The sequence below is a fragment of the Myodes glareolus genome, chromosome 1, assembly GCF_982192425.1.
Source record: "Myodes glareolus chromosome 1, mMyoGla1.1, whole genome shotgun sequence".
In the NCBI taxonomy this organism is placed as follows: Eukaryota; Metazoa; Chordata; class Mammalia; order Rodentia; family Cricetidae; genus Myodes; species Myodes glareolus.
Window position 1 is genome coordinate 78,049,684 of NC_142026.1, and position 20,107 is coordinate 78,069,790.

At 38.5% G+C, this 20,107-nt stretch overlaps 1 protein-coding gene across 1 annotated transcript; it reads left to right on the top strand.

Moving 5' to 3' along the window:
- The first annotated feature begins 236 nt into the window (after nt 1-236).
- Nucleotides 237-1,106, top strand: LOC148123498 (vomeronasal type-1 receptor 4-like). Its single transcript, XM_087897087.1, has one exon. The coding sequence runs from the start codon at nt 237-239 to the stop codon at nt 1,104-1,106; it is 870 nt and encodes a 289-aa protein (XP_087753213.1).
- Nucleotides 1,107-20,107: the final 19,001 nt, after the last annotated feature.

The window sequence follows — 20,107 nt, forward strand, 5'->3', positions numbered from 1 at the left end:
CAGAGTAGAGGATTCCACACTGACTGTGAATATTGACTAAACTGTATTATCCTATATTCAAAGCTAGGAGTTATACATTATACACTTTCTTTTAGGTTATAATGCCACTTTTTGATGAAATGTTTTAAAAAAATCAAAGAAGGATTTTTGCATTAGTCTTATTATGGACATAGAACACAGTATATAACTGCATCAGCTTCACATGCCATAATCCTGAGACCACAAGAGTTGACATTATGGAAGCCAGTGATATGGTTGTAAAAATGATATTTTTATCACAAACTGCAATTGGAGTCCTGGGCAACTCCTTCTTAGTCTACAACTATCTTCTGCTTTACTTCAGTGGGATCAGGTTAAGGCTCACAGATTGGATTCTGCAGCACTTGATTGCAGCTAACCTTTTAACTCTTCTGTCTAAAGGAATTCCCAATACAATGGAAACTTTAGGTTTGAAAGACTTCCTCAATGATTTTGGATGCAAACTGATCTTCTATCTTCACAGAGTAGGGAGGAATGTGTCTCTCAGCAGCACCTGCTTCTTAAGTATCTTTCAGTCCATTACCATCAGCCCAATGGGCTCCAGATGGACACACCTTAAAGTCCAGGCTCCCAGTTACATTGTTGCTAGTGTATATATAAGTTGGATCCTCGCCCTCATAATAAACATTGATTTTGCTATGTATATAACTGCAAGATTGAACCATAGGAATATGACAAATCTAAAATGGTTTGGATTCTGTTCTGCCGTTCGTCATGACAAAGTCATTGACATTCTCGCTGCAGTATTACACACAAGCCCTGATGTGGTTTTCGTGTTGCTGATGATTTGGTCCAGTAGCTCCATGTTTTGCATCCTCTACAGACACAAGCAGAGAATGAAGCACATTCATAGAAGCAACTTGTCCCTCAAATCCTCTGCTGAGTCCCGAGCCACAAAGATTATTCTGCTCTTGGTGAGCACTTTTGTCTTCTTTTATGCCCTTTCTTGCGTTTTACAAATTAATTTGTCCGTTTCAAATAATCCAGGATTTTTCCTGGTAAACATGGGTTCAATAGTTGTTGCAGGTTTCCCAACTGTGAGTCCCTTTTTGCTGATCAGTCATTAACTCTGTGAATCTCCCATCTGTTTTGCCTGTGCAGAGAATAGAACATTCTAACCATATCTGTAACATCAAAATTGTGTGTTTTTGAATAATGTACATATTTTATTTAATCACGTATATATGCTCAATCATGTCCTAAAAGCAGGTGTTATGTATTGAAGAACTAACATAAACACATATAAAATGTGAATATATTACAAACTGTATATTTGCATATTCTATATTGTTTTGTGACATTGAGAATATTAATCAATTTATACAAATAATGAATTTGTCACAGTTTGTAAAACAGTGGTTGATTTACAGTCTATTTTTGGACATTTGTCTTGCCTTTTTCTACAGCAACAGAGTAAAATTTGCTGGACAGTTTTTTCTTGACTACTTTTCTTGCCAAATCAAAAAAAAATCTAAGTTAAGATAGTCAAATAGCATTCATTTATACACTTCTTTGAGAACTTCCACCTTGACTAAGATGGGTGTGGGGAAGGTGGAATGTAAGCATTGCCCTGAAATCTGAGGTTTTGAGAATTTTAGATCTTCCAGTATCCTGGAAATCTACCACTGAACATCCAGTCTCCTCAAAGGTGCTCTTTCTTGCTTGTGAGCTACTCCCAAAATTAAAACCCACTATTGTGAAAAGATAGCTTCTATCAGTCATTTTCTTGCCATCACTTAAACTACAATGTTATAGTTTAGAAAGGAAACAATATTGAAATGAATCTGACTATTGTAAGTTGACCATAAGGAAAGAGATTAATGATTGGCAACAATGAGCCTTAACCCCTAGCATGCACATCATGAATTCCTCCATCCTCAGCCCTATCTCTCTGCTCTTTTCCCTTTCATCACTACAAAACAAGAGAAGATGGTCCTTCCAGCATGTGAATTACAAGATGAAAGTGAACCACACTGCAGTCAGACATGTCCACCTACATCCAGTATCAGTCCATATCAAAGAAAGTAAATGTGCCATAAAGCTCTTTCCCCAAACTCACAGTGGTCTATCACAACTGAGGAAATGGGAGGCGGGGAGGAGGTGGAAATTCTTAATAAATAAATAAAAATAAATAAATAAAGCATGTTAAAATGAAAAAAAGAGACAATTTATAGCACCAGAACTTTTTTGCTAAAGAGCTAAACCTGTGAAGAACTCCAGTTAGATTATTAGTTAGAGAATTAAAAATTATATATAATTATATAAAATTATATAAAAATTATAGGACTGAATGAGAACTTTCAGACTGCTTTTCACCATCGTCTTCACTGAAAGCATTATTTGTCAATTTTATTATCACATCCTAAATTTTACCTCATTTCTCTGCATTTTAGCTTTCACCTTATGCTGAACTTCTAAAAACCCTTCAATTACATTCTACAATAATATTAGCTCATACACAACACTTCTTCCCTGCAACCAATGTAAATATCTTTCCAGTGCACTTAAGTTTGAAATGAACTTAGGGAAAAACTAAGGACATTAATTACTCTAAAGCTCCTACCTCAAAGCCCTTCTTTCTCTCTGGATAGTATCCATTTCAAAAAAAATCTACTCAGCTGCATGCACCGAAATAGCCACAATTAACTTTGATGTAGCCTCATCTTCCTGAGCCAAACCCTAACTTATGACACCCAACTGATTAAGAACCAATCCCCAGCAGACAGATTCTACTTTGTCTTATTATTATCGTTTGAGATGATTCGGAAGCAGTTTCTTTGTTTTCATGGTGTTGGCATATCTCCCACCTAGCTTTACAAATGCCTTAAGAATGGTAGAGTTACTCTTGAAATTTAGAAAGCAGTATATCTTCCATTTTTTCTTTTATTGAAGATAACTTTTCTCATTCAATATATCCTGATTATAGTTTTCACTCTCTCTACTCCTCCAGTTTATCATATCTCAATTACAGGCTTGCGATTAGGGGAGTGTACTGCATGCTTGCTGGTGGTGGGTGTTCACTACTATTCCTGTTACTATTACTTAATTGACACAAGTTAGAATCGTCAGGAAAGAAAAAACCTTGAGATATTGCCCCCATCATATTGGCCGGTAGGCATGTCTGTGGGCCATTTTCTTAGTTGATTATTGATGTAGGAAAATACAGTTCACTGTGAAAAGCAATCTCCCTAAAGATATCATGTGTTTTATAAGAATTCAGGTTGAGCAAGCCAGGAAGAAAAAAGAAAACCAGCAAGCAGAATTCTACAATGGTCTCTGTTTCCATTACTGTCTTCAAGTTCCTGGCCATGCTTCTTTCCAAAATGGACTTTAACCTATACATCGAAATAAACCCCTCCTTCCACGTGTTCCTTTTGATGATGGTATTTGTCACAGCAACAGAAAGTGAACTGTGATGAACAGTTGCCATTTAGAATATTCCATCTGTATTTGTCAGATATACTGTTGGGATAACAAATTGTTGGCAATTTTTAAGTTTTATTTATGATGTATACAATGCTCTGCTTGCTGCCAGAAGAGGGCACCAGATCTCACTATAGATGGTTTTGAGCCAACATGTGGTTGCTAGGAATTAAACTCAGGACCTCTGGAAGAACAGATAGTGTTTTTAATCTGGGAGTCATTTTATGACCCCAGACCCAAACTGTCAGCATTTTAGCAAAGCCCATCACTTTGCATGCCTTTTATAGCAATCATGAGCTGTCCCATGTCAATATGAGTGAGGAGCACCTGGATTTGAATGTCCAAGAAGAAGAGAATTGGTCTTGCTTCTTGCTATAGACTGAATCGGATGAGGTGGCCAAGGCAATACTGGAGAGCTTGTCTGGGTATTGATAAGGGAAAACTAGCAAGACAACCTAGCAACCAGGCCCAGAACCAGAACTATGAGTTAGTCCACCTCATTTATGAACTGTTGGAGCCTATAAAGGGGACAAACTTACAGGATATCCAAAGGAGCCCCAGGGAAAGCCTATTATCACTGTTATAGTAGATGTCAGAGGGGAAAAGCTAGACCAATGACTTACAGCAATGAGCACTTGCAAGTAAAGATGAGTGGACTAAGTAGTAAACTGGGTGACTCAATGGGCCACACTACAATTTCCATAAGACTCTTCTTTTGTCTCTTTTTGGTTTTCCTTGTCTTTGTTTTGTTTCATTTTTTATTTAGTTTTAATTTTGGTTAGGTTGCAAGAGCAGAGGGCAGAGGAGAGGAGAGGGGATATAAGAGGGATCAAAATGCATGATGTGAAATCCCCAAAGAATAAATGAAAAGAAAAATATTAGCTATATAATTCAAGTGATATTTAATGACTTTTAGCTTAGATATTAGTGGGAAATAATGCACTCCTACTCAAATGTATTTCAAAGATTTAACCCAAGAGAAAATAAGATGCTCGCGCAAGCTCTAGGATTGTTGGGGACTAGTGACAGCTCAAGAAATTTTTTTGCTCCAACAAGCAAACAATCCATAACCATGAAGTCCTAATAAGTCAATAAACCTTCATATTCTTCAGCATGTGTGTGTTTTGTTCCAGAGAAACTCATTTTACAGTACTAAAGGTCTGAGTATCCTTTGCATAAACATTTTGCCCTATGTGTTGAGTCCTCCATTCAAGAGTTAATGCCTGGACATAAAGTATCTTGAGTTTCCAGTAATGTCTTAGAAGCTTTAGTTGTCTTGAGCATAAATATCCAAGATAAATTCATACCTATCCATGATCTGTGGTATGGACTTTCCATGTTTACATTTTTTCCAGTATATAAAAGAAGTACATGTCAGATCTGGAAGTCCTTCTGAGGATGAGAAAGATATCCCTACAAGGAAAGAGGCCATTAGTTTATAGACAGAAATGGTTGCTTCCTTAGAAGTCCTCTTTACAGCATGTTTTACAATGAAATTTTTATGAGTTCTACTCTGTTATCAGATTGTCTCTATATCTCTCAAGTCTCTGTTGATATTGACTGCTCCAGGATTATTTTACATCTATGAGTCATAGAAGGAATCTCAGTACTAGACAGCAGGCAAGTAAATAAATTTCAACAGGTAGCAGTTATCTTGCAGCATTTAGAAATGTTCAAGTCTATAAACCTAGCACTTGCAACAAGGTGGCAATCACAGGCTGTTTCTGGAAACTTCAAGGCACATATTTGGGTTAGAAAACGTGGCCCAAACCATGGATAACAGAAGTTGCAAGGTATCAAGACAAAAAGTACTTTTAAATTTGGTTGAGAGGGATAGAATCCTGAAAAGCATTTAAAAATGAGAAACACTTAATGCTATGGCACAGAAGGAACCATGAATCCCGGAAGAAAGCTGAGAAAGGCCAGGGCTCTGAGCAAGTCATCTGTGCTCAAGTCCACTCCCCTGTAATACATGCGTGTTTCCTCCAGGGTGATGGGGTGCCATGTTATTCTGTGACTTAACCCTTGCTGCACTGAGCCAGTCCCCCTTACATTCCTAAGATCTGTATGGACAGATTGTTATATATTCTGACGTGAGGTAAACTCACAGTTGATCTCCAAAACAGTACATTTCAGATTTTGTGTCAAATCACAGGATTCCTGCATTCAGAAACATGAACTTGGCTTCTATCGTTGTTTGAATGAGAAGGACCCACCATGTTTCATATATTTGAATACTTGGTCACCAGTTAGTAATACTGTGTAGAAAGGATAAGTGTTTGTGGCTGGGGGGATTTGTTTGTTTGTTTGTTTGCTTGTTTGAGACAGGGTTTTGCTATAATTTTAGAGCCTGTCCTGGAACTACACCAGGCTGACCTCAAACTCACAGATATCCAACTGCCTCTGCCTTAGAATCGTTAATGAAGGCTTTGGAGCATAATACTGGACAGGAGATTCAGGACTTACAGAAGACAATGGTGAGCAGATTTACTAAGATTGAGGAAATCATAGACTCTGATGAACAGGAGCAAAAAGTAGAAAGGCAACATCCACCTCAAAAAATTCTCAGTCTGCATAGAGTTATACCTGCCTTTAAAGTAATAACATCAGAAAAGATAACTGGCTTCAAAAACCCTAAGGTCATTAAAGAACATACATGGGAGCCTATACGTATGAATGATCTGAAAGAATTTAAACAAGCAATTGTGAATTATGGACTACATTCATCCTTTGTTAGGGAGATGTTAAAATCCTGGGCTCTGAGCAGCAGGGCCACCCCTCAAGATTGGAACCAGCTCATGTCAGCTGTCCTAGAGAACGGACCTGTATGGCATTTCAAATGCCTATTTAAACAAGAGGCCAGACTTTTACAACAACAAGAATCGGCGAAAGGAATTGAGGTTTCTCTAGATCAAATTCTAGGGGAAGGACTTTACTCTGATCCTCAGGAACAAGCTCTTTATGATGAAAACATTTTATCCATATGTGCTACAGCAGCTCTAAGGGCCTGGGACAGGGTTCAAGACTCAGGTCAGAGAGTAGAATTGTATATCAGGGTCAAACAGGGTCAGAGAGAACCCTTTAGTGACTTTTTACAAAGACTAACTAAGGCTGTACAAATAGGGATACCTGATCCAGAAGCAAGAAATATAGTACTTGATTCTTTGGCTTATGAGAATGCCAATGTAGAATGCAAAAAGGATCCTGGGGCCTTTAAAGCTCAGATCAGCATCTTTGGATGAATGATGGGTTTTACATACAATGAATGTTGATACATTTGATTATGGCAATGAAACATGGGTGCAAGAAGCAATTTCGAAAGGTAAAAGGAGACATCAGATTACAAAATGCTTTTATTGTGGCAAAATGGGACACAGGAAAAGGACTGCAGAAAATGGAATTCCAGGAATAATGCCTCTTCCAGGAATAACAGGAATAGGAGAACTCAGCGTTCAGGTTTATGTAGGAGATATGGAAAGGGCAGGCATTGGACGAATGAGTGTAGGTCAACAAGAGATAAACAGGGCAACCCGTTGCCATCAGGAAACTCAATAGGGGGCCTCTCGAAGGCCCCCATGGCAAATGTGGTCCAGTCACTTCCGATCACTGCAGAGAACATGCCTCTTCAGGGAAATTAGAATGCCCCATGCCTGCTGTTAAAAGCAAAAACGTCCTGAAGGATGAGTTAAATGTGGTGAATGAATCAAGAAATCTAAGAGGAAAAAGTAAACGAATATTCTGGAAGACTTCTATAAATGAACAAAGACCACAGCTAAGAGTGTGTGTAAATGGCAAATTTATTACTGGCTTACTGGACACAGGTGCAGATGTAAGTATCATTACTCCAGAATCTTGGCATCCGCATTGGCTTCTTCAGGAGGTAGATATTCAGTTCTTAGGAATTGGAACCCTATCTCGAGTAAGACAAAGCACGAGATGGGTCAACTGTAAAGGTCCAGACGGACAAATAGGAAAACTAAGGCCATATGTAGCAAATATTGCAGTGAATTTATGGGGCCATGACCTATTGCAGCAATGGAATACCCAAATTAACATTCCTGCTGCTTCCAGAGTCTATATTTCTAAGGACAATATTACAAGATATTACAGATGGCAGAAAGCAGCCATTAGAGCTATACAAGAACACAACACAATTGATGGCCCTTCAGAGGTACCAACAGCCATGCCTCTACAATGGTTGACTGAGAAACCAATATGGACTAAACAGTGGCCTTTAGCTGAGGAAAAGTTACAGGCTTTAGAACAGCTGGTACAAGAGCAATTAGATGCTGGACATATAGAAGAATCTACCAGCCCTTGGAACTCTCCTGTGTTTGTTGTTAAGAAAAAATCTGGTAAATGGAGAATGGTGACAGATCTTAGAGCTATCAACAAGGTTATTCAACCTATGGGCCCTCTGCAATCTGGAATTCCTCTGCCCTCCCTGTTACCAAAGGGATGGCCTCTTATAGTTATTGATCTGAAAGATTGTTTCTTCACTATACCATTACAAGAAAAAGATAGAGAAAAGTTTGCCTTCACAGTGCCTACCTATAATAACTCTCAGCCTGCAAAGAGGTACCAGTGGACCGTCCTCCCACAGGGAATGTTAAACTCTCCCACCCTGTGCCAATATTTTGTAAGCCAACCATTGAAAATTATACGCAATTTCCTAAGTCCATAATATACCACTATATGGATGATATCCTGATATCTGATCAAAACAAAGACACCTTAGAAAGGCTGTTTGAAGAAGTAAAAATAGTATTACCTAAAAGGGATTGCAAATTGCTCCTGAAAAATTTCAGAGAGGAGATTCTGTTAATTATTTAGGTTATAAAATAGGTTTACAAAGAATTAAGACTCAAAAGGCACAAATCAGGAGAGACCGGTTACGAACTCTTAATGACTTTCAAAGATTATTAGGCGACATTTCCAGTCTACGACCAGCTGTTGGGATAACACCTGATCTAATAATTCATTTAAACAAAACCTTAGATGGTGACAAAAATTTGAATAGTTCCAGAGAGTTAACAGCTGAAGCAGAAAAGGAACTGATGATGGTTGAGGAAAAATTACAGGAGGCATATGTAGATAGGATGGATCCAAATCTTAGTTGCATTCTAGTCATATTGCCTTCCAGAATTTCTCCTACGGGAATTTTAATGCAGAGGGAAGATACTATTTTAGAATGGATCTTTTTACCACACAAACCAAGTAAAAAATTAAAAACTTATGTGGAAAAAGTCTCTGAATTGATTATAAAAGGAAAATTGAGACTTCGTCAATTAGTAGGTCTAGACCCAGCAGAAATTATAGTGTCGTTCACTGCTGATGAGATAAAAAAAAAGTTGTGGGAAGACAATGAACCATGGCAAAGAGCTTGTGCTAATTTTTTGGGAGAAACCAATAACAATTACCCAAAAAGCAAGAGACTTATCTTTATAAAGAGAACTTCTTGGATCCTCCCTCGAATTGTCCATGATGCTCCAATAACCGGAGCCCGTACATTTTATACCAATGCTAATAAATCAGGGAAAGCAGGTTACAAATCAGAAGAATTGAGTAAAGTGGAACAAAGTCCTTATGATTCTGTCCAGAAGGCAGAATTATATGCCATCCTTATGGTGCTTAGGGATTTTAAAGAACCTCTTAATATAATTACTGACTCACAATATGCAGAAAGAGTTATTTTGCATATTGAAACTGCTGAATTTATACCTGATGATACAGAACTGACCTCATTGTTTATCCAGGTACAAGACATGATCAGAAACAGGCTCTGCCCTATGTATATAACACATATCCGATCCCATACGGGTCTGCCAGGTCTTCTAGCACAAGGTAATGCAGATATTGATCAATTATTGAGTGGTATTGTGCTGCAGACATACGAGTTTCATAAAAAAACATCATGTCAATAGCAAAGGCTTGAAAAAAGTTTTCTATTACATGGCAACAAGCTAAGGAGATTGTAAAGAAATGCCCTACTTGCTCTTTTTATAACCAAACACCATTGCCTGCAGGGACTAATCCAAAGGGTATTAAAAGGAATGAAATTTGGCAGATGGATGTGTTTCACTTTCCAGAATTTGGCAAATTAAAATATGTACATCACACCATTGACACGTACTAGGTTTCCAATGGGCAACTGCTTTAAGCTAAGAAAAAGCTGATTCAGTAATCACTCATTTATTAGAAGTTATGGCCATCATGGGTATACCTACACAGATAAAGATGGATAATGGTCCAGCTTATGTTTCTAGAAAAATGACACGATTTTTTGCTTATTATAATATTAAGCATGTTACAGGTATACCATACAATCCTACAGGTCAAGCAGTTACAGAAAGATCAAATCGAACTATAAAAGATACGTTGAACAAACAGAAAGGGGTGGAAAATACCCCCAGGAATAGGTTACATAATGCTTTATTAACCTTGAATTTTCTCAATGCTAATGGGAAGGGGACAACGGCTGCAGAAAGACATTGGATATTGGAAAAGTCTGCTGAATTAAATCAACTAATTTATTTCAAGGATGTGCTGACCTCACAGTGGAAGCCAGGAGATGTGCTGCGTTGGGGAAGGGGTTTTGCTCTTGTTTCCACAGGAGAAGAAAAATTGTGGATACCATCAAAATTAATAAAGGTTAGATCTGAAGAGAAGAAACCTCTTGGAACGGAGAAACGACAGCATCTATAATGATGAAGACCATACAGGTGGTAAGAAAAACATAAAATGGGGGCAAGGTTCTTTTCTTGTCTCCACAGAAAAAAACTCGTCTTTGAAAAATTCAAGGGACCCTGGATGTTTGAATACTGACAACCGGAAAAATAACTACCCAATATGGATTATCAAGAAAACTGAATAGGTTCTGTGAGTATGAAGCTCTGGAATATACTAAATCATATTTCTGAATTTATATAGCTGGTTTTGGAGTTGTACTCTTGGTTTGGTCCCTCTGTAATTCCAAGCCTGTTGTTAGGAGAAAAACCCAGAGTTTCTGGAGTTTCTGTCTTATGTCAAGAGCCATGATATGAGACAGAAAGAAATATGAGTTTAGAAAACATCTTTGCTTTTCTTCATATCTATCATACTTTTCATTGAATATGTCTATCATACCTTTCATTGAATATATGTTTGTATATGTCTATATAATTAATGTTGAAGTTTTCCACAATGAACAATGAGTTCTTTCTGCACTGACATTTGAAGTTTCCAGGAAGAAGATGGGACCCCCATAACAACATAACGACAACTCCACTCGGTTGATATGACATCATGATACTGATAGTGCTACTACAAGTCCTGTTTCGGGTATCAGCTGCACAGATGATTCCAACTTGGTTAGCTGAAATGGTGCACATCTTGTACAACATTCTGGCCAGACCTCCACCAAATACTCAGAGACTGTTTGCAATTTTAAAAGACATTGACATTGAAATTTAACCATCATTTTAGTTTCACAGGATTCTCCAGAAAGAACCATACCCCCATGACAGCTGGAAGTAATTCTAGAGGACGATGTCCCCTCTCTCAGCAAAGTTTGTCCTCAGATTTAGGAACAATATTTAGGGATTGATTATAATTAGTATACGGTTGAGAGTTGGGAAAGGAATTTTATAAGCTCAGGGATCTTTTGGGAAAAAAAGGGGGGGATAATTGGATAGATAATAATGGTATTTGTGAGTTATTGTTTATAGATAATTACATCAGCATATATTGAATATTGTATGTATGCATGCTTCTACCTGTTTAAAACATTTTTTATGTATTGATATATATTGTATTGATATATGTATACCATATTGCAGCGTACATTTCTACCTCTGATTAAGATACTCATATATTGTTTATGTATTGATATTTATTGTTTACATTTGGAGGTCATTGTCCTCATTTATTGCACAGTTGCTTATTGTCTTAGTCTTTAAGTTAGATACATGTTAAGAATTGTAGATCAATAGTCATCTATGTCTGTCATATTTATGGTTAGACTAATCAGGTTCTTTAGATACATAGAGATTATATATAAATAGTCTTCAACCTCTTCAAAGAGCTGTAGAAAATGGCACTTAATTTAATCTTAGAGTTCTGTGTAGTGAGACACAATCACTCCTGGCAACACTGACCTATTCCAGAGAGACTGTTGAGCACCAAAGACACTCCACTTGGAGCTTGTCTTCTTGACAAATCTGGCCTCTGGGTAAGGAACTGCCCATACATCAACTATTGACAAATACACGGTATCCGGAAATGGATAAACAGAACTGTCAAATCTTGCCAAGACAGGGTAAGACAGTTTTGAAAAATCTCTTGCCTGTTAAAATCCAGAAATGAATAAAATCCGGAAATGGATAAACAGAACTGTTAAATCTTGCCAAGACGGGGTAAGATGGTTTTGAAAAATCTCTTGCCTGTTAAAAATAATCTGTCAGTTATTCTAGCCCTTAGTCAAAGTTGGTTGCTTCAATGCTGCAAACAGGTCTTTGGTGATTGCCCAGGTAGCCAGTTGTCTCTGTGATTTGTTGCATGTTTTGGAAGTTCTTTGATTGCACTTCCTAATTACTCAGGTAACATTATTTCCCTTCTCTGATCTTCTATGGGGTTGAAGACAAGATAAATGTAGTTACTTTCCTCTCATGACTTGGCCAACTTATTTATTATACAAGATTTTAGCTAGTTAGAATAGGATATTTGTACTTATTGTATATAATTGTGTAGGTTTGTACTTACCATATATAATTTCGTAGTAGGCTTAGAATTCTCTTACTTAAACAAAAGGGGGAGGCGCTGCGGGAGTATCTTCTGCTGCTTCAGCCAATAGTCGCTGAAGCACGAGCCCACGGTGCTGCGGGAGGGCCTTCCGCTCCGTCAGCCAATAGCCACTGAAATACCAGCCCACTGGGGCGTGGTATATTTCTCTTTTAAAAAGAGCCACAGATCTTGGTTCCGGTGCTTGGTCCCGGCTCCTGCTCCCGGCTCCTGCTCCAGCGACTAGGCTCCTTTCCTGATGGTTTATGGTGTATGTAAGTTTTACCCCCCAAAATAAATAACCCCTTAAAACATAACTGGTGTGGGATTGATTCGCCGTTAGGAACTAGACTAGGCTGACCTCAAACTCACAGATACCCACCTGCCTTTACCTCCCGAATACTGGGATAAAAGGTGTGTGCCACCACCGCCCAGCTGGGCTTTGAGGTTTGTGTTACCGCCCATGTGGCCATCTCAAATGGGGCTTATGGCTTTGGCGCCTCTCTGGTACACCATACAGAAATATGGGCCTACAATCCATTCTCTCTTATTAAATTTTAACAACTCCTGTACTTCTGCAACAGGACAGATGGGTCGTGCCTGGCTTGGGCAAAGTCTTCTTCTTAAAACACAAATGTTTCCGTCTTTGGAAGTGGCTTTCGCAAGATTTCCTGTCTTAGGCATTTGGGGAGGAGAAACTTCAAACCTGTCATTGACTGACGACCTCTATAAAGAAAAGAGATTAGTGGAGAGAAATATACTTCTCAGGCCCTGTGTGTCAGCCATTTCTTTTGTCAGGACATATCATAATGCTTTATGAATAATTATGTTCCCAAAGACTTTATTCTCCTATTTTAAAGGAGAGTAGAATCGCCTGAGTTGAAAATGTTTCTTCTGCTGGTATCATTTAGAGTTAACATTCTCAGCATAAATATCAGCTCTCAATATTCACTGTCACAGCCTCTCTTCCAGCAATTGTCAATCACAATTGACAATCATGATTTTTCCATATTATCAGTCAGTACCAATCTTCAAATTTTTCATATCATAATTTCATATTTAGCCAGTCAAAACCAGCTCTCCAATTTTCATAATTTCATATTAGCTGGTCAATACCAGCTCTCCAATTATCATAATCTAATATTTAGTTGGTCATTACCAACTCTCTAATTTTTCAAAATTTCATATTTTTCTTTACCATAATTTCATATTCTTTTCGGTCATTACCGATGTATTTAGCACCATTGGTTATTACCAGATTTTTTCCCATCACCTTATATGCCGCTGTAAATATCAGGTTATTACCATTAAGAGTATAATACCATTTGCTGTTATTAAATCCCATTTTCAGTCATTGTGCAGCTGTTAAAGTCTTAGTCTGCCCCCTTGTTAAGTGAAGAGGGGTTTTAGTCATTCTTTATTGAGCTTTATTTCCCTGAGGAGAAAGCTTAGGTCTTAGTTCTTAGGTTTAATACTTTATTCAAAATGAGTTCTGTGTCACATAAACTGATAACACTCAAATGTTCAGTTTGTATCTTAGTTCTAAAGCAACAGGTTTCATACCACTGCCAGCTGCAGACACCGCAGTCAGCTCATCTCAGCAGGATCTCTTTGTCTGAAGTCTCCCTGCCTTGGATCAGGCTCTTCTCTGTGGGTTGGGTTACCGGTTCTGGCTGGAGCTCTTCTCATTCCCTTCTTTCTGCTGGGTGATTGTCAGCTAAGCTGTGTTCAGGTCTATTGTCCTTTTGCTGAATGCACCTAATTAGTCGTGCTGGAAGCCATCTGGCTTGATTTTCATCCTGTGAGAAAACACAGACATTCCCTCGACCCCATATTAGGATGGGATCGGGTCCTTTCCATATACCAGTGCAAGGGTCCTTCCACCTTGCTTTAGCAAATGTGATTTTTGTACTATTATGCCACAATCTATCAGCAGCTCATGGACATCTATACTTAGAAACTTTAGCATAAACAATGCGTAATTTAAGGCATTGTGTGACGTCTGAGAATACAATTCCCCTGTCTTTATTTTTTGGAGTTGTGTTTTCAAGGAGCTATGTGCACGCTCCACAATTCCTTGTCCTTGAGGATGATATGGAATACCAGTCTTATGAGCAATATTCCATTGAGTATAAAATCTTCGAAAAGCTTTGTTAACATATCCGGACCCATTGTCTGTCTTTATTACCTTTGGTGTCCCCACGCATGAAAAGCATTTTAAGCAATGAGTTATTACATGATTGGCAGCTTCCCCAGTTTGTGCTGTGGCCATCATGAATCCTGAATATGTATCAATTGTCATATGCACATATCTCAATTTTCCAAATTCAGTATGTGAGTTACATCCATTTGTCATATATGGTTAGGATGCAGTCCTCAGGGATTTACCCCCAAATGAGGCACAGGTAGATATTGTGGGCATCTTTCACATTGCTTAACAATTTGACGAGCAGCTTCTCTGGTCAGCTTCAATTGTTTACTTAAACTTAAGCTGTTTTGATGGTACAAAGCATGTGACTGTTGTGCAAGTTCAGCCTGAGATATAGCAATTATTTTTGTAAGTTCATCAGCTAGAGCATTACCTGTAGCTAACAGACCAGGAAGACTTGAATGTGCTCTGATATGTCCCACAAAACATGGTAACTTTCTACATTGTATGGCTTCCTGAATCTGCTGAAAAAATATCTTAATTTCTTCATTACTAGTTCCTATATATGATACAGTTTCCAAGATTTTTAATGCCTCATAAATATAAAAGCAAACCTTTGACAATCCTGTGGCACTAAAGGAATTGTATAAAAACAATCTTTCACATCTAAGATAATTTTATGGGTGCCCTTTGGAATGGTTACTGGAGACGGCAGCCCTGGTTGTAATGCTCCCATTGGCTGTATGGTTGCATTACCCTCTCTTACATCCTGAATTAGTTTCCACTTTCCCAATTTCTTTTTAATAACAAAAATTGGAGAGTTCCATGGAGAAGTGGATAGTGAAATATGTCCACTATCCAACTGTTCCTGCACTAACTGCTGGGCAGCTTGTAACTTTTCTTGTGGTAGAGGCCACTGACTCACCCATACGGGCTCATCACTTTTCCATATTATCGGTTCTGCATGGAGTGTAGGTCTTTCAGCCACCTCTCCTAAAATACCATAATCTTGTCTGGTATGACAGGATCCACCTTTTCCTTATTATCCTTGCCTAGTCCTTGATTAGGTAATAATCCTTGTTGTAACATCTGATTAGTAAGAGCTGTGCTGGGAGAATATAAATATACTCCCATTCTGGACATCATATCTCTGCCCCACAAGTTCACAGGTAAGTGAGGAATAATATATGGCTTAAAAGTTTCTTCATGGTCTTCCTCATTTTTCTAATGCAGTTCATTACTACTCTGTTCAGGATTTCTAGTCTCACCAATTCCTTGTAACTGTGTAATAGTCTCCATTTTAGGCCACTTAGAAGGCTACTGGCTGGCGGTTATGACAGAAATATCCCTGCCAGTATCCAGGAGGCCAGAAAATCATTTTCCATTTATAAACAAAGTGGGTTCTGGTCTCTGAGGAAACAAATCCGTCTTCTCCTCTCTTTTCCTTTTTGAGACCTCAACATAAAACCAACAACAGTTAACCTCATACAAGAAAAATTTTAGAATTAACACTTGAATGCACTGGTACAACTCTAACAGATCCTCAGTGGCATACCCAATGGGAGAAACAACTAACAAGATCTCTTGAACTGAGAAGCTTTTGTATAGCAAAGGACATAATTAACAAGACATAATATCAGGCTATGGAATTGGAAAATCTTTACTAACCATTAATCTACTTCAAAAATGTAAGAACTCCACAAATTAGTCATTAAAAGAACAATTAATTCAATAAAATATATGTAACAGACCTAAACTGAAAACTCTGATTAGATAACATAAAATGACTGAAAGACATTCAAAAAATGCTCAAATATAACATTTTTAACCATTGGAAAAATGAAAATCAAAACAACTTTGAGACTCCATCTTATCCCTGTAACATGACCAAGATTAAAAACACTGCTCACAACTTATGTTTAAGAGAAACTGTTCTGCCGCTGGTGGAAATGTAAACTGTCGTAGCTGCCCTGGTTCCTAGTAAGTCGACTTCTCAGAAAATTAGGTAACAAACTACTTTAAAACTCAGCTATACCTCTTTCAGGCCTATATACAAAAGAAGCTCAACCATACCACAAGGACACGTTCTCAACCATGTTCACAGCAGAATCTGAAAACAACCCAAATGTATCTCTTAAGCACACCTAATAGATGAGATAGCCACAAATACCACAAATATCTTTGAGTAACTCTAATCACACAAATTGAAAAACCTGTATAACAAGGACTTTAAATCTTTGAAGAAATTTAAGCCATCAGAAAATGGAAAGATCTCCTATTCTCTTGTAAAGATAGCACCAACATAGCAAAATTGACAATCTTATTGAAAACAATCCACAGATTTAATGCAAATGCCTATTAAACTTATAAGAAAATTTTTCACAGCCTTTGATAAAACAATCCTCCACCTTATGAGGCAAGGCAAAAACTCAGTATAGCCTAAACAATCTTAAAATCCTGTACAATCAAGGAACGTTTTAATGTATTACAATCTCTGGTTTTAAACTCTTCTTCAGAGTCACAGTACTGAAATCAATTCACCTTGGATACAAATTTACCTGTCTACAAACAGCAGTCTTTTGACAAAGAAGTAAAATTGTGAAATGGAAAAGAAGCATTTTAACCTGATTATCTCAGTGGCTACCTTAATTTAAACCTGTCTTTCTTCTTTCAGTTGAAGCTGCACCGCACAACAGGGGGTAAGACACAGGCTCACTTTGTCTGTTAGACTGCCTTTCTGAGCTCTGGCAGGTGGATTTTTAACTATCTTTTTTATTTTAACTTGTAAAACATAAAATTAGGAGAATTTCTGAATCCTCTCCTTTGTTCTATAGATTGTGTGAGGTTAAATTTGCTCTCTAAACTTACTCTTGCTCCTGCTTGCCTGTTACCCGCAAGTGGGTCAGATTAACTGGCTACTGTGAGCACGTGGTACCTCAATCTCAGCATTAACTTCGTGATTCTTGGGTCAAAGGTCATTTTCCTTCACCTTTTCTACTCATTTAGCAATCAATAAAAGTTGCAATTTTGCATCTGTCACGCTTACAGATTTTCAATAACTCTGTCATTGTTCCTGCTCCATTCTCACCTTTAGTTACCAACATATATAACCAAATACTTTTCCTTATCCCATATATCTTATTTACAAATTTTTACTCCCAATTTAAATTTTGTTCCGCTTTTCTACATTTCTTTCTCTATTCTACATCTCTATTTCTGAGCGCTCACTACTCACGCGTCCACCGATTTTTTTTCTCATGGTTTCCTTATGACTTCCTTTCTTTTTGGGGTGCACAGATCAGCCTCATGTTCTCCTCCGTCCTTTGTCCAGTTTCCCTCGTGGATTCAGCTATCAGCATTCACGGTCTCTCTCATGTTGTCCCTTCTCTGGCTTTTCATGGAGTTTGGCGGTCAGCACCACGTTTTTCTTTGTACTTCTTGTTCTTCCTCCGGTATTCATCTCAGAGTCCAGAATAACAGTGGTCAGTATCACATCGTCTTTAATTTCGGGGTTCAGTCGTGCCCCACATTGGGCACCATTATGTTAGCGCCCATGTGGCCCTAACACAGAAAATTATTTTCCCTAACCGGACTTGTATTTCTTGTATGGAGGCACAACGAATAATCAGACACAGCTTACCCGGTCATCATGGAAGGGCATCTCAGGGTTCTTTCTCTTGCCGATCTCCTGACAATCCCCGTGTTTATTCTCCAAAACCTTTATATATCAACATATAAATTGAGCGGAGAAATACATTAGGCTGTCTCCTAGGTAACCAGGTGAATGGCCTTTGTCACATCTGCATCTACCTGTCTGCTGAGTATGCTAGTTGTCAGTAGACTTGAAATTAGCATCTCTATAAGGCATCCTCCAATTTACAAAGGAAGGAGCCTGAACTTCCCGACCCTTTTGTTAGGCAGAGACAGTTTGTCTGCAGAGCTACATGACCATCTCAAATGGGGCTTATGACTTTCGTGCCTGGCTGGTACACCACACAGAAATATGGGCCTACAGGTTTCTAAAGCCCTCACTATTCCAGGTTAGCTCTCTGTATCTTGGAGCTTCTAAGGGACCAGTTTCAACAAAAATACCTCTTGCCAGGGTAGAGACATGGGAATTTAGAAATATAGTAAAGAATATAAAGTCATGAATGAAAAAAAAATGAATCACAGAATAGTATTGGGAGGGAATTCTAGTGAGTACAGGAATTCTTCCACATTTAATTTCCAATTACTTTAAATATCCCTGACACTAAAAGGTAGGAATTAAACAAAATACTGTATTAACAGGATAGAAGGAAATTAACATGCCAATGGAAGGTCACTGGCTACGTCCATAACTAAACATTCTGCTACTAAAACAAAACAAGTCATCAAGTCACACTCACACCCTAGACCAAAACATTCTGTAGGCGAACCACTCCCTGGGTGGAATCCAAAGGTATCTCCATAAAGGGAACTAGATCTTAGTTGGATCCTAAGACTATTGTTTGAGGTAGGAACATATATACTTCTCTATGCTTGAAATACAAGGTCTGGTTATTAGTCACACCTATTGATAATAACCTGGATAGAGCAAATCTATCTCTCTGATCTAAATCTAGATGGGACCTTTGTTTGAGGTTCCTGCCATGACTGTTCTAGACTCTAAAGCTATGGATCTTATGTAAGAAAGTCCCTGAAAAACTCTTTATTTATCTATTTATTTATTTATTTTGCTTTTCCTGGAGCAGGTGGTATTTGAGTCAGGGTTTCTTTGTGAAATGGTCTTGGCTAACCTGGAACTCACTGTAGACTGGGCTGGCCTTGGACTCAATGAGATCCACCTTCTTCTGTCTCTCAAGTGCTGGGATTAAAGGGGCATGCCACCACTACCCAGCCAAACACTTCATTTATAAGCTACCTGGCTTGTAGTATCTTATCAGAGCAAGAGAGAGAAAGGAAAGAAACAATAGGCTACATATAGGGGAAAATATAAAGTTTTCACTGATCAGAACTTGAATTAATGACCTTAATACTGTGCTATTTCTAGCCACCACCCCCCATTTTCTGCTACTTTCTGTTAAATTGGGAGTGTAGCTCCCAGCCCTGGGAGTTATATTGGTCTGGACTCCAAATCCCAGCATGCTGGGTCCTGACCCCTCCCTGGGTATTTAAGTGAGTTCTCAGTGGAGAAAAATGTGGTCTCTTTTCTCTCCCCCAGGTGGTCCCATTCACAGTCTCCTGGTTCCCCCATGGGGACACCTGAGAGCACAGGTATTCCATTAAACCCAGATATTTTTTTAATTTGGCTTGTGATTTGGCTTGATTGGGATTTTTGTATCAGCAGAGAGCTCGCATTAGGAAAAATTCCTAACATCTTGGAAGCCCCACCAGGTAGGGTAGGACAGCCTCTCTATGTGGCCCTAGATCACACATCGAAAACCCACTACTCCACAGTCTGAGCTCTCCACACCACGCTAAAACTGGCTCCTGGGCTACAGCGGTTGCATCTTGGTGTATGATATAGGGTTTCTTGCTTCTTGTCTATGCTATAGGGTTTTGGGGGGACCCATTCATACTTACTTTTGTCAGTTATTTGACTGTTGCTGAAGACTCGAGCTCATGCCAAGAGTTTGATCTCGGCAGTGGCTAGACTGGCAAGACTGGGACTGGCTGAGGTGGACTTTGTTTGCTCTAGGAACACCTAGCATTCAATTTTAATGACCTTATTAGGCCTAAGAGCTATTTTAGTAGATG

Bases quoted from the DNA above. Each gene is read 5' to 3' on its own strand.
- LOC148123498 (XM_087897087.1), top strand. From the start codon at position 237: ATGGAAGCCAGTGATATGGTTGTAAAAATGATATTTTTATCACAAACT.